Source organism: Cydia strobilella, chromosome 6 (genome assembly GCF_947568885.1).
Source record: "Cydia strobilella chromosome 6, ilCydStro3.1, whole genome shotgun sequence".
Taxonomy (NCBI): domain Eukaryota; kingdom Metazoa; phylum Arthropoda; class Insecta; order Lepidoptera; family Tortricidae; genus Cydia; species Cydia strobilella.
This window is the reverse complement of record NC_086046.1, coordinates 16,885,936-16,900,815: the sequence shown is the minus strand read 5'-3', so window position 1 is coordinate 16,900,815 and position 14,880 is coordinate 16,885,936. Positions and strand designations below refer to the sequence as shown.

At 37.2% G+C, this 14,880-nt stretch overlaps 1 protein-coding gene across 1 annotated transcript in view; it reads right to left on the bottom strand.

Moving 5' to 3' along the window:
• Positions 1-940: 940 nt before the first annotated feature.
• The window catches only part of LOC134742446 (uncharacterized), a 115,243-nt gene continuing 101,303 nt past the window's right edge, over positions 941-14,880 (bottom strand). The window contains exons 4-14 of the mRNA XM_063675606.1: positions 12,919-13,210; positions 12,130-12,719; positions 10,008-10,363; positions 9,428-9,661; positions 8,806-8,994; positions 7,450-7,656; positions 6,810-7,023; positions 6,186-6,416; positions 5,628-5,815; positions 4,806-5,028; positions 941-4,375 (exon numbers count right to left, since the gene is read on the bottom strand). Of these exons, the coding sequence (XP_063531676.1) occupies positions 4,268-4,375; positions 4,806-5,028; positions 5,628-5,815; positions 6,186-6,416; positions 6,810-7,023; positions 7,450-7,656; positions 8,806-8,994; positions 9,428-9,661; positions 10,008-10,363; positions 12,130-12,719; positions 12,919-13,210 (2,832 nt within the window). The 3' untranslated portion in view covers positions 941-4,267. The remainder of the gene's footprint in view (positions 4,376-4,805; positions 5,029-5,627; positions 5,816-6,185; positions 6,417-6,809; positions 7,024-7,449; positions 7,657-8,805; positions 8,995-9,427; positions 9,662-10,007; positions 10,364-12,129; positions 12,720-12,918; positions 13,211-14,880) is intronic.

Here is a 14,880-nt window from a genome sequence, read left to right as displayed (position 1 = left end):
AAAACTTGGTTGCCATCTTTTGACTATTGCTGGGATCACTTGTACTTTGTCTTCCCTACTCCCAGTCGTTCTACCTTAGCGTCTACAAAGTTTGCATGATATGATACAGATGGCGCTACGTGTTCCTATTTACGCAAATTAACCCTACAATAGCTTGCAATGTTGTGAGGTGGATGTGTCGAACGTATACATATAGAATAAACTTTAAAGTAGACTGACTAACTAAGAACAGCTGTAATAAATTCATTTGTTTTTTTTTACGAGACTTGTATATAGGCAAAGAGGGATATAATGAGATAGAGCGGTACTGTCATAGTAAATTTTGTAACCACTGTAAATTCCCTGCCATCTATCGACATACTTTAAAACTAAAAATGAAGATTTATAAAAATATATATAGGTCCAATCATGACATGTAATGACAGTGAGATTTCGAAATTTGTGTTATTTTTTCGTACCGATAGCAAGTTGAACATTACAGCCAACTGCAAGATGGACCAAGAAGTTTCTTTAGGTTTTTGTGTTCCGTATAAAACTGTTTACGGAACACTTATGGCATCACTATGGTCTTGCAAATTGTTTTTTTTTAGCTTAGTATCGTGCACTTAAGTTACATTCACTAATTCATTCATTCAATACTGTTTATGCGATTAGTACTCTGTGTAGCTGTGTGTGTAATCATTCACCTCAACTCTCCTGTCCGAGACGCTCGCTATCTGTCCCTCTGTATGTACTTAATATTTTATTATATTTTAAGGTTGATTACCGCGTAATTTTATAAACATATTTGTCTTTAAGTATCCTGCGGTATATACATCAACAATGATCCATATTAGTAAACCTCTTTTTATGAGTTATCCAATTTATAAACTTAAATTATGCGAGTATGAAGAAGTAGGTACCTAATAAAACGGCTTGTGTAGAAATAACAAGACACAGATCATGCAATAAATAATTTATTTCAAAAACTTCTTATTTATCATCATTTAACTCTTCGTAATCAATGTTTTGAACGTGAAATTAGGTATCTCTGCTTAGCTATTATCCATCATTATTGTCATCCAGGGTGAACCTGATGCGGCTTATCTTCCATTATAATGTCGATTTGTAAAGTTACCATTATAATGACCGTGTTGTCTCTATGAAACATTTCGGGTTTTAGATTGCATATACTTGGGAAATTGGGTAAAAACTGATAATTAAATAGCTCTTTAAACGGGGTGATAATTTGATAAATACTAATTTATTTTGACTGATTATTTACTGACATAGGCATTCCAAAGCATCAATAATTGAGTCGCGTAACTTCAAACTCGGATGAATCCATCTGTCAGATTAGTCGATTTTGGTATTAAAAGGTAATAGGGTGTTTGCTGAGAGGGTCGAATTTAAGTAGAAGATTTATTTTTAAGTAGAAGATAGGTTCAGGGGCGCAATATGCAATCCAGTTTTTAACCTAATTGGAACAATGACGTCGATAACCAGGGGCCAGTTCCATGGAACCTTGTAACTTGAGAATGAGAAAACGAGCCTAGCGGTAAATTGACGTAACTAATTTTAAGGAAAAGGAACTAATCCACATAAATCTGTGAATTCAATTTGAACTATCTGTCAAAAAGAAAAGTAATTTATTTAAATAAGAAATAACATGTTTAAAGGATGGATCTTTTTCGCTAAATTACGTCAAAATGCCGTATCTAGACGCAGGTGCGATTCCGACCTTATTGGGCGCTCGAAGTCATGAACCTTTTTTCTTCAGTATATGATATCTACATATATTAAATCATAGTTTAGGTGACGGAAAAACAAATCGAAATTCTCATACATTATGGAAGACGATACAAACATTTTTCTAATCCAGTGTCACTATATAGTTCCTTAATTAATAAATTCACTAGCTTATTTGTAGGATACCTAAACCGAAATAATTGAAAATATCATAACAAAGCGGGTTTCAAATATTAAACTCATATTACTAAATAAAATAGGTAATAACTGTAATATTTGCTTTATGGTTCTCTATCTAAAATTTTCAAATTTTTATTTGGATTTCTAATAGCATTTTCAACTATATAGTAACGCTCCTTAAAGATTTAAATAAGTAATCAACCTTTCAGCGTTATTATTTAGTTGAATAAGTTAGCTATATATTTTCATTATTTTCACTAATAGTTAACGCGATATCGTAAAATTTATTAATTTCCCTGGGAAACAAACAATATCACTTTAATACATTTCTAAGATATGAATAGTCTTAGTTATATTTACACCGTTTCCAATACAATAGGATATTTCATGAATTACAATATTAAGTCTTCTACTATGATTTTTCAAGATGGTAATAATTGGAATATTCGTAGGTACAGTAAATGACGTTAGAACAATATTTGACATCCAAAACGAATTACAAAAACAAACGAGACAAATAATTTTTATAATATTCATAACGACATGTATACGAACAATATTTTATATAAAAATGGCAGTTTTATATCACGTATACGAATACTACTTAAGTTATTCAGAACACAGGGTATGATTTCGATTGCACCAATCAAACAACATTAAATAAAATTATTGCCGTAACGATATCATATATTATTAATCCTAAATCACCGATTACAGAATGCTACATCAGACACACCACACGAAAAAATATGTTTTGAAAAATTACTATCACACCGTCTTCTATCCGATATCTATTCTGCCTCATAACATAATATTGACGCACATCCATGAAATATTGTTTTGAGTGGTGTATTTGCTGTAGTGTTATGTAACTGTGCCTAAACATTAACGAATGAGAACAATACTTGCTACGAATTTACTTTTTATGTACAAATGTTGCAAACATCACAATAACTCGTAACTCAAATTGTGCCAGTCGATCGGCCACTCACCGCGAATCATCATACATTGTGCGTTATCTGTTTAATTTTCCCTCGTATGACGTCTTAATTTTAAATGTATTTACCCTTTAAGATATTTTTTTTTCTTTATTAAATTGTATTGAAAATACATGCAGTTACTGAAAAATGTGAATTCATTGCTTTTGAATATAAACTTATATATATAAGTATTTTTAATATAAATAGATATTTTCATATATTTTTTTACTTGTTCAAAATATTTAATGACTTTTCTTGGTTTGTACCATGAATTTTCGTTGACTTATTGTTTTCCTCTTGCGTAAATAACTCGAATAAAAAGGATCCGGGATCTAAACAATAATTATAGGTATATTTATATTAAGTTACAAACACCGATCGACTGCACTTGGTCCAAAATTTAAGAACATTCTCATCTTTAAGTCCCAACCGTATTTACATTTTTAAAAACTTCGACTCTGAACCAGCTGTGAGGACTCAGCACTTCAATTTTGAAAACACTGCCCATTATCATCACTATTCAATATCAATTGAGATCGTCTATTATTTATAATCCATAAAATTGGCTGCATACGAAAAGTGCTTAAAATGCGAATACTTTTTTACACAACCATTAATCCTATCAACAAGTCGAACCTTAATCGCTTTGCGTTTAGTGATTTATACATAGTATTTTTACTTACAGAAAGCCAGCAACACAACGCAAAAGTGAAATTATGTAGACGCTACTTGTTTATTTTTTGTGATATTAATAATAATAAAAAGGCTCCATCCTATCATATTGAGGTTAGGTCAAACATCACATTTACTATCACACGGGTGCTCCTGTACTAATTACTAAATTAGTACTCAAGTAAGTTCTAATTTAGTAATTAGTACAGGTACTCACTTTAGTACTTATTTCAGTTTGCGTCCGTGTTCATTACCTGTGATCATGTAGTGTCTCCAGAAATGGGTTTCACTGTCATAATCTGTGTGTACTCGGGTTGTTTTAGTGCGCAACAAAAATGATGTAGGATGCACCTCAGTAAGTAGTGCTGATCGCAGGGTAAAAACAAGAAAACATTGCAGCTATGTGTGGTAACAGTGACCTCGCGCTCTTTCTAAACGTTCCAAAATACGGTGCCTGTAAAGACAATCTTTGGAACTAGACAAATAAAACCATTCATGAATATTGAGCGTTATATGCTTTAGTGCTTTTGCGTGTTCCTAACTGACCCTCCTGCAAATAAAGCTCCTTAACAACAGTACATTTCCATCCTCAGAGCTGGCGATATGGAAAGTGAAACAACATGTGCCCATAAGGACTCCGCGCGGGAAGCACGTCACACGGTGGTGACGCGGTCTACTTCCACGTATCGCACGGAGTCCTCGCTTGGTCAGCAAATCACTTCTTTTTCGTCGAAGATGGCGGTGTCCGAGGAGAGGCTCTTCAGGCGCTGCTGGAGCGCGGAGCGGCGCCGTCGGCAGTTGCGCGCTACAGCCAACTGGTAAAAATATAAACTTTTATTTATACAAGAAAAAGATAAGTCTAAACAGCATATGTAGGTATGTCGTGGCTAGATCATAGAATTTGATCTTGTAATGCCTTTTTAAAATTGATCACTTCATGATATGGTTAGGTTAGGTTTGATTTATTTTTTATATATTCAAAAAGTGTTCAGTGAGAATCTATTTTGAATAAAAATATTATGATGATGATGATGATGATCATTATCAGACTGTATAATTCTACTGTTGGACATAGGCCTCCCCGCTGGCACGTCACTGAGCTTGATCTGTAGCTTCCGCTACTCGCTACGGTATAATTATCATCGCCCCGCTTATGCTTAAGTAGTCACACATAAGCACTTTGGATGTAGAATAAACTTGCGGACACTGCCCAGAACAACTAACTTAGTATAGGTAAAGACTCACCACAGCGGTGGCCGCCAACACCGCGAACGCCAACATAGCCGCAGCGTAATGCGCCGGGACTCGCAACAACGCGGAGCATTGAGCCAGGCGCTCGTCCTCCCCGTGCGGGCACTGCGCGATCCCGTCGCACCACAGCGCGGGCTCTATGCAGGCGTCTAGAGACGCACAGCGGTATTCGCAGTCACCGGACAAGGCAAATACGCCGCCACGTTCGCTGGCGTGTCTGAAAAAGTAAAATAGAATGTAAAATAATATTATGTAAACTCGCTACCTTGGCTTTCAGAATCTCTTAAATTATACAGGGCTATTGGGCGCCTCATAGATACCAAATCCTTATGACTTCCCTACACGATGGGGCATCATACTGGTCCACTAAGATGGGCCGGCGTGTAGAGAGGGTAGTGTCGGATGGCTCATGGCGGCGGGGTGGCGATGGGATGGCCACGGTGTCGGTTTTTCGTCCGCACATCAATGGGAGTGCCAGCGATGGTGCGTACGCTTCTACACGTGGCCCATTCCATAGCGCGTACTATCAACCATCGCATGGCCGTCTCAGTGGTCCAGCGCCATCGTGTAGAGGAGCCATTAAATCTATTCATTCTTATTTAACACTAAGCCTTTAAGTTAAGATGTACCTTTAAATAATTATCATGTTCGACGATGACACCGTGTGTAGGACTTGAGTACTTTAAAATAATACCTTCATAAAATAATGATATGAATGAACAAAAAGGCTTTTACTATATTGGATACAGTCAGCGGAACAATCGTACTTAATGTTATTTCATGTATGTAATGAAAACCAAACTGTTATTTTCTTACCTTCTAGACAGTTCTAGCCAGGACACGTAGTAAGAGCCGTGTTCCACCGCAATAAGTTCCACTGAGAGAGACCTTGGCCAGTCGAGGTCAAAGCGGTCCGGCGACGGCGGCGGGCCCAATACGTGACGCGCTAGACCGTCTACTTCTTTCGACCAGCCTTCGGAGAATATCTCTACGGCCTCATCCCACTAAAATTTAAACATGGTTTATAACTAGGATACAAAAAGTATTTTAATATAATATTGTTTAAAAATACAACTACATACCTATACGCTCAATATAAAATTAAATTGGACTCTATTAATACTCGCACTTCTTAAACAATTATTAAAGTATTTATTGTAAAAACAACGAATCCTCATTCGATGTTTCTGTTGATCGAGAACATAATTTTGGCAGCATCATAAATTACGCCAACATTGTGAAGTTGAGTTTTTCAGAGTTCTTAATTTTATCCAACTAAACGAGTCCCTTTTATCTAATGTTTTTGATGATGGTTAAGTGATTGGATCTTGTTAGTTTTGTGTTATATTTTAAAACAAATAATCGTTTATTTACCTGTTCTTCAGGGGGTTGTGGACAAATGAAGATAGGTGATAATCCACCAGCATACACTGCTATTCTATTCTGCGTCCTGCACAAATGTCGCAAGTCGGGAGCCACGGTGATATTGTTCAGTAGAGTGAAGTTGTCTAGCTCCGGCTCTTTTATGATGCTCCCTTGAATCTGCAGGTACAGGTAACGGCCTGGTGACGGGTCGATTAGCCACGGACGATGTTCACAGTGTTCCTGTAATGTGAAATAAAACAGTAATCTGATGTGATGGGGAAAAATTCCATTGCAAAATTCCTATTTGTGCTTATTTACTGTATTTGATCAAGATATTTTTTGGAACGATCGAGGTTTATTCCAATACAGATTCCATTGAACAAAATGTTTCAGCGATTACAATTTTATTTAATGACAATGAATGAATTAAACACATGTTGTCAATAAACGAACTCTAATTAGGATCGTATATAACTTGAAAAGGGAAGCCGAGCAAGAACTTGTCTCGTTGTTTACAGATCTTATTGCGCTGATCTAATGTGAAATAATATATGAATATTTTCCTTAGCGCATGGACAAGAGAGACAATAGCTTCATGCCTGAATACAAGCCGACTAGGAAAAATAATCCTACCGCTTCCGATGCTGGGTGCATAGCCGCCAGTCTCAGCTCGCCTGTAGCGCCATGCACCTTGTGCGAGCTCTCGCACACCGTATCCAGCCTGATGAATTCCACCGACGCCTCGAAACCGAAGGACCTGAAGTCTTCTACAGCGGACATGTTTACTACGTCGAATTTCAGCTCGGCGATTGTCGAGGTCGATGTGAATTCGTAGTCGTTGATGTCACTGGAAATTCGAAGCAAAACGTATGTAACTTAAATTTATATATTGTAGTCGACAGATGAAGTGAATAAGCGGGCAGGGTGTAGACCTTTTTCTGACTGTACTAATGCTACTTATAAAACATTACTTACTAACATGGGGTATATGTACCGACTAGCTTATTGATTCGTTTTTGTAAAACTATTTAGCGTTAGTCTTGAAAGTAAGGTTAGATTAGCGATGGACACGCGGTCCTGATGGTCGTACAATATAGTTTTTTTACCACCTATATGTCAGCCTACTGCAAGTTGGACGTCACTTTATATTGTTTCAGATTTTTGAAATGTAAAGGTTTCATGAGTATTTATTTATCGTATGGCATATCTTTACATGTCACTGCATTATAAAATGAGTATAACTATTTAACATGTTATTAGAAATATGAGTTACCTGCACAAGCAATCCCTTGGCACCCCGGGCCCGCTGTCCCTCCACAGCCTGTCAAAGATCCTGACCGCCGCAGTCGGGTCTCCTGCACAACGGTACCAGGGCGAATGCGCGGAATGGACCGAGCGGCAAAGACGACCACCACTGCGGACGCCCCACACCCGGAGCCGAATCACCTCGCCTGGATTGGCCTCGAAACGATAGGTGCAACTGAAACGAGAATACATCTATCTATCATCATTATTAACCAGTTGCAAATATTATGCTCAACCATTAATTTTCCGATTGCTTGGTTCCGATGCTTATTGTAACACACTATAAGTTGTGTTAATTAGATTAGACTTAAAATATTGATAATTAGACAGAATTATATTTCCTATGATTATAACAAATCCAAACATTAGTAGATTGTTAACCAAGGGTGGAAAGTGAACCATATCACCCGAGATATTTTCAAAGGTGAGATGGTTACTTTTACCAGAGTGAAACACTCTACTTTTCATTTGGACTATGAGGAAAGTCAAACACAAGAAGATGTTTTGAGGGTTAAGAGAATTAGGGACTGGAATTGGCGCCATTTACATTTTGATCGGAAATAAATACTAAAACCATAGGCAATCCGATCTTAAATTGGGATGTGTCTGAAACGGCTTTAATGCAATGCAATTGACATTTTATTTCGGTAATACTTTGTCTGAAAATGCGAAAGCTAATACGACAACCGTTTAACTGAATAATATGGCATATATGGCTGTGTGCAGTTTCTCAGATAACAAATAAAAAAAATACTTTCCACCCTGGGATGGTGGGAAATGCAATTTTCCACCCGGCTAAAATGTAATTTTTCGGTTATTCTACCAAATAGAAAAATAAATTGATTACAACTTATTCAATAATACTAAAATAGACATGAATATTAAACCTATTTACCAATCTTCTACTTACCCTCCATATAATTTCACACAAAGACTGGTAAATAGAATTTAAGTAGGTATGGCTCATGATTTCATTTTATTTATGCTGTTATTGTTATTATGTATGTTAACATTATGTACTTAATAATGAACCTCCTGGTCTGTTTCTTAAGTATGTTAAGTACACTACATTGTACCACAAATCCATTTGTATATGTGACTGTTTGTGGTCTAACTAAATAAATAAAAAATATATATTTTTATATGCACTTTCAAATATCCTAATAAAATACGGCAAGATATGTATATAAAAGCATAGATCACAGCCATCACAGGCAAGTGAAAACATACCAAACGAAAACTAGTGAGAATTAAATTATTTACCGTTATTTTACTTAGTACCTACCCTTATTATAATAATTATACTGGCATGAGCAGATCTTACCTTATATTTCTTGAGCCACCGCGACCATACAGGAAGACATCTCTAGGCGAGGAGAACGTGACAGGTGGATCTGGGGGTGCCTCAGGGAAGGATCGGGAAGAAAATCTTCTAGAACACGGGCCGCGACCCCAAGGCTCACCGTCTTGATGTAGGTCGACGAACTCGTACAGGGCTTTGAAGAATATTGGCCTAGAATGAAAGAACACGAAACGAAATTAGCAAAAAAAAACACGAAATTAAGTTTTTTTTAACACCTTACTAAACATATTTGCTATCTTCTACATGCATAAAAATGCATAAATTTACATTTTATTTGGGTTAGAATATTCGTACATGAACAATACAGGTTACAGTATATTGTGCAAAAATAAAATCCATCTATGAGTTAATTGATTGACTGATGCCCCTTATTTACGGGAGTTATTGGACTTATTACAGAAGCGTTCTGCGTTATCCCTTATAACTAAACGTGAATGAGAGACAAGATGCTGCGCTCGTAACTCTTAGATCTCCTTAAACAGCGTGCTCATACCTAGGTCATAGGTACCTGCTAGGGGCAGAACCATTCTAAGACCTTGACGATTACCTATAGGCAAAGGCTTTAAAAGGCTGATTGACTTACTTCAGAGCCGTTCCCTGTGTCAACTTAAGTTCCAACGTAAGCGAGTCTCCTTTCGACAGAAAGCTCTCTGTGCGCGCGCAAATCCTAGATCTTCTCAAGATGGCGTGCTCACAGGTCCTGGGTGCTCGCTCGCGGCAGAAGCGGGCGATGAGCGTGGCATTTGTGGGCGGTCGACCAACAATCACTGATTGAGCTGATGTCGCGCGGGACATTTGGACTGAGCGCTCTTTGTCGCTGAAATAGAGGTAAAATAATCATTAAAATTATTTAATAATACTATCACCAGCATCGTCTTCGTACTCAATCTCATCAGTATGATAAAGATGATGACATTATTTCGATTACAAACCCACTTTTAAAATTTCGTTAAATCGTTTGTTTCCATTTAAATAAAAATATGAGCACAAAAATATATTACTTGAACACGACCCATTTGTATCTATACCGAGGTAATTTATTTGCAATTAATTACAGATTAAAAGGAATTCTGAGACTCAAATCCACCAGAGATTTAGACTTTTAGAATTAATCCCGTGAGTCATTAAGAATTCAGACATATAAAGTAGGATAAAGAGCTTACCAAAAAATATCGCTGCATCCGGGTGATATTCTCATAGGACCATCCCATATATTTAAATGGCTGCCGCAGTACTCGTCTTCGGGCAAATTGGGATTAAGCGCATTAATTACGTAGAATTTTAATACGGAGAACCATACTCTGAATCTAGGGGCAGAAAATGAAGGCCTTCTGTATATAAGGTTCCGCCCTGACGGCCCAGATGTGTCAATTCCCTGCATATGATAAAGACATGTTGTGTTCGGTGGCAGAGAATGCTGTGGGTGTTCCAAAATCCCCCTCCCCGTGCCTCTGATCCAGAATTCACAAGCTCTTTTGTTCTTAGCATATGTCGGCGACTGTTGATCGACGAATCTAACCTGAAACAGATTAATTACATGAACACAAACAGAACGCAATCGTTAATCAAAGCCAATGAAATGGAAACGGCGTTCGTGGAATCTGATTGCTTTGTCAGTATGTTCTACTTAAGTTTGTGTTGGGGTCGAATAACATGGCCTCCAGTATTTGCTTTTAAGTTTCATTGCAAAAAAGGGGACGCGTCCTAATTTCGTAGTTGAAACAATGTGGATACAGTTTGGTCGCTGCCCCATTATGTGCTCGGGCCTACGGTACTAATTACACTTTGGCCGGAGCCCAAGCGGGGTCTCTAGGGCACTTCTTGATTTATTACCGTTCACCCGTAAAGAAACACTTTAAATAACTGCGCGATGATATACTCGTATTTAATCGTTAACCCCTTTCAGTAACATGTCACACATATCAGATACGAATACACTCAAACGACAGATATTAGTAAACGCATCGAACTGTAATGAAATCCATTCATAAAGTGGCCATGTAATTATATGGCTCGGTGTACATACATAATAAAATAGCATGGTAAATCAGTGTTGATAGTTACAGACGAATCGTAAATCATTTGAGGATTTATATTGGAAAATTAATGGCTTGGGTACCTATTAGGTATAGAGAGCTCTAATGTAAATGATTAATTAGAGATAATATTGATGATATGTCTCCAGCGTTATGTTAAATAGAATTCAGATTATTTCAGATTTTCCTTTGCACGATACATATATAAATTATAAGCATTTGTAAGCAGTATTGACTATCATTAATGTTTTTATTTTCAAAATATGCATTTTATTTTTACATTGTTCACTGTTATTAAATTCACGGTCAGAATCTTCTAAGCTTAAAGCTGAAGCTGTTAGAGCTTCTAAATTACCTAGTATAGATACTAACATTACAAAGATGATCCTTACCGCAGCTAATGATCATTAATAATGAACACTTATCCAGAATCAACTTTTCGCTTAATTGCAATTTGGCGTGGAGCCAAACCAGCTCCAGAAACCGCTTTAAAATTGTTTAAAAACAAGTCACCGTTAAAATCATATCACATGTGCAGCGACGATAAAATACTAGTACGTATTCACATTGCAACATAAAAGCAGAATTTAACTGAACCGAATATAAAACACTGATTTAAACTTTCACGATTTCTACACATTATTAAATTGTAAAACGGGACTTAATCGGGTATTTAAGTTTTAAGATTTACCTCCAAACCTTAGATTAAATCTTAAAACTTACAATTTAATAATGAACCAAATATAAGTTTGTTTAAATGTTATAATATCATTAAATCATTTTACGGTTTAGACTCACTTGTCTTAAACATGTCGCGCGAGTGACTAAAACAAGTGAGTCTAAACCGTAAAATGATTTAATATTAGTATGTCTCACAACAGTTTAAATTCGATTGTTATAATATCGTTGGGATTATAGCATTAAACTATTTTAAAGTATAATTTGCATTTACAGTGAATGGTTATAGTTTTGCAGCCACCGACGACGCTGCAACCGAATTTGCATTTATTATACGAGGTAGAGCAAACGCTGACACTTGGATAACTTTTCAGTCGTTTTGCAAATGAAGTTCCAGATTTGTATAAATAAAGTACTTTACTTAGTCGGAATATAATATTGTCTTCGGTTACCGCGATAGCTACTCATGACATAAAACTATATGAAAACGGATTATACAAAGATTTCAATATACGCGATATAATCCGTTTTCATAGTTTTATTTTATTAGTCGGGATATTTTAAATCTTACCTCAACTTCCAGCTGAAATCCGTGCAATGACTGCAAAGTCGCCGGCTGCAAGAAAGTTCCAAAAGGTGATGTCGTGAATTCAACTAATAATTCAGGTCCGCTCGATATCGCTTCAGGGACGGCGACCCCGCCGCCACAAAACTTCAAAATAACAGGATCTCTCGTCGTATAACCGTCGTATACGGTAACATAGTCTTGCACTTCGTCGCATTGTTCCCAGACTTTCAGCTCCCGCCCATTGTTTCCACGCTCTTGTTGAGACGCGGCATACAGTGCCTTCTGACTTCTAATTGAGACGAGCTGACCATTTGGCTGTTTCACCACAATTAAAGCGTGTTTTCCTTGAGGCACTTCGTGTTGTCGCACGGCGTAGTAACAGGTCAAGTTTCTGGGATAAACGCCTGGGAAATTTGGCGACTGTAGCCTACAGTTTTTACGATCGCAGTCGCTGAAAATCCGCGAGCAATAAGTTCCGGAGATCAAATCTCCGAGGTAATACTCGGTTTTTGTCGTTCTAGCGACGTTCGTATCTTCACCCCGTGATATGTTTACGGGATAAGGCATAGGCCTAAGCTTGAAAAAAGGACGTTCTGAAACGAGAAATTGTTATGAGATTTGTGAACGCTTTTTGTAGCCTATTTCTTTTGTTTTTTTCCCGTAAGAAAGTAATATATTTGTGTGACGTTTTATTTATTATACGGTTTATGGTTCTAGCTGAATGTGAGGCATAAAAGAGACGTATGTAATGGGCGAATACGACATAATGTAAACATGTTTAATTAAATTTACCTGATGGAGGCGTTCCTCCAAATCGTACTGTGGCATATTCTCTTCTTAACACTTTGTACGCCATACGGAAATCAAAATTGTAATTGTTCTGTTCTTTCGATAAGTGTAGTAAGCGTATAATGAGCGTAATGGATTTTGTTTCGCTGTAGTATATGGACGGACCCCACGAGGTCCCGCACCAGGAGCCACCAACTTGTGGCCTACTGGCCTCTTGGATCTGCATGTAGCCATCGGGACATCCATCTTCTGTGAAGGATGTGAAGCGACCGAGAGTGAAACTGTCGAATAACACCTGTAAAGACAAAAAAATAAGTTTTATCCTCGTTGTAATATAATGACTCGTATATTTTTTGAGACTCATCTATCCTCAAACTAAAATCTTCAAACTAGGTAATCAATTGTTGAAACTTATAGGTAGAAATATCCAAGACTTGAGTACAAACTATTCGTTTTCATCACATAAATAGCGATATGCCCTTAATGCAAAATCTATTTTCGAATAATAGGTACGTATAAATTGAAATTCTCCTTTTTGTTAGTATTATTGTACCTACAAGTAGATAAACAATAACATAGTGCCAAATACAAGTCATCAAAGCTGATAAGTACCAAAAACCCTGGCATAATTCAACTCATTTCGACAGACTCAAACACTGTGAACTAATCGGCTAACTATTGTGCATGGTGAGGCAATGCCGTTCTAGAATTTATCGATTACAGTAGTTTACAGAAAATATGCACAATTTTGTTTCAAAATTCTACACATTTACTTTCCGGAGATATATCTGTGGTCTCTGTGTCAATATGCTAAATCATTTTAAATTTCAGCAAAACCCAGAGCTGCCTTATCGGGAAAAACCAACATCCATCTTATACCGTAAATAAAGTAAATAAACCTTTAGAATCCACAATTTACTAGATATGTTTTACGTTGAAGTTACAGTTAATGTACAGAGCTCTAAGGCCAAAATAGAACTGGGTCATTTTCTGAACGCAATTTTTAAAATTCCATGGAAATTAGATAAAAATGCTCGTTTGGTGAAATTGACCCAACTAGGCAACGCGGACACAATTTAAGTGTGCAAATTGCATCCCGCCTGTATCTACTATATAAAGTGTCGATAAGGATTCGACTCCGTTAAGGATTTATTTTGCTTGGCTGCAACGCAACAAAGAGAGGACAAATTTTATAGCGGGCTCCTGCGGCCCGGGCCGATTGAATGTGTTTTAGCGACAATTGCTCAGAGATTTTCTGCAGACGCTTACCTTTTACACAATGGTGCCTGAATTATAAAAGAACTTAGTTATAACACGTAATCGATTATAGTTATTTTTTTATTAATGCAACAACCATTTAAAATAATTTCATTCATGCAGAGGGTATATTCGGCGGGAGTTGCTATTCCTGAACGTTCATAAGTCGAGCGGCATAGGTACCAGCAGTTGTACTTAAGCAGTGTGCTCCGGGACACAACTGTGTCCCGTGTTGGCGTGTCTTTTCACAGTCTAGCAAAAAACAACATGATCCATCTTCGTGGAAGATGGCCCTTGTGCACCCTGTGCCTAAAAAGGGCGATAGATCGAATCCATCGAATTACTGGCCTATCGCTATTACCTCCCTTCTCTCCAAGGTCATGGAACGTACCTGAAGACGTACCTAGAAGAACATGATCTGATCAGCGGCCGCCATTATGGTCTTCGACACGGTCGCTCAACTGGTGATCTTCTAGTGTATCTCACATACCGCTGGGCGAAGTGTATTTTATCAACCCTTGATATTTCGGATGGTATTTGAGGGCTTTTATATAATCTTCTAGCACTGTTACCATCATTATCATTTCAGGGTGCCACTTCCGCGTGAAGAGAAGTCAAACCAAAATGGTAGCGATCTTTCTGTTAACTTTGCAATAACAATTATCGTTGGAGTACCTAAGAGATCCAAATTAATGTTTTCTCTACTTT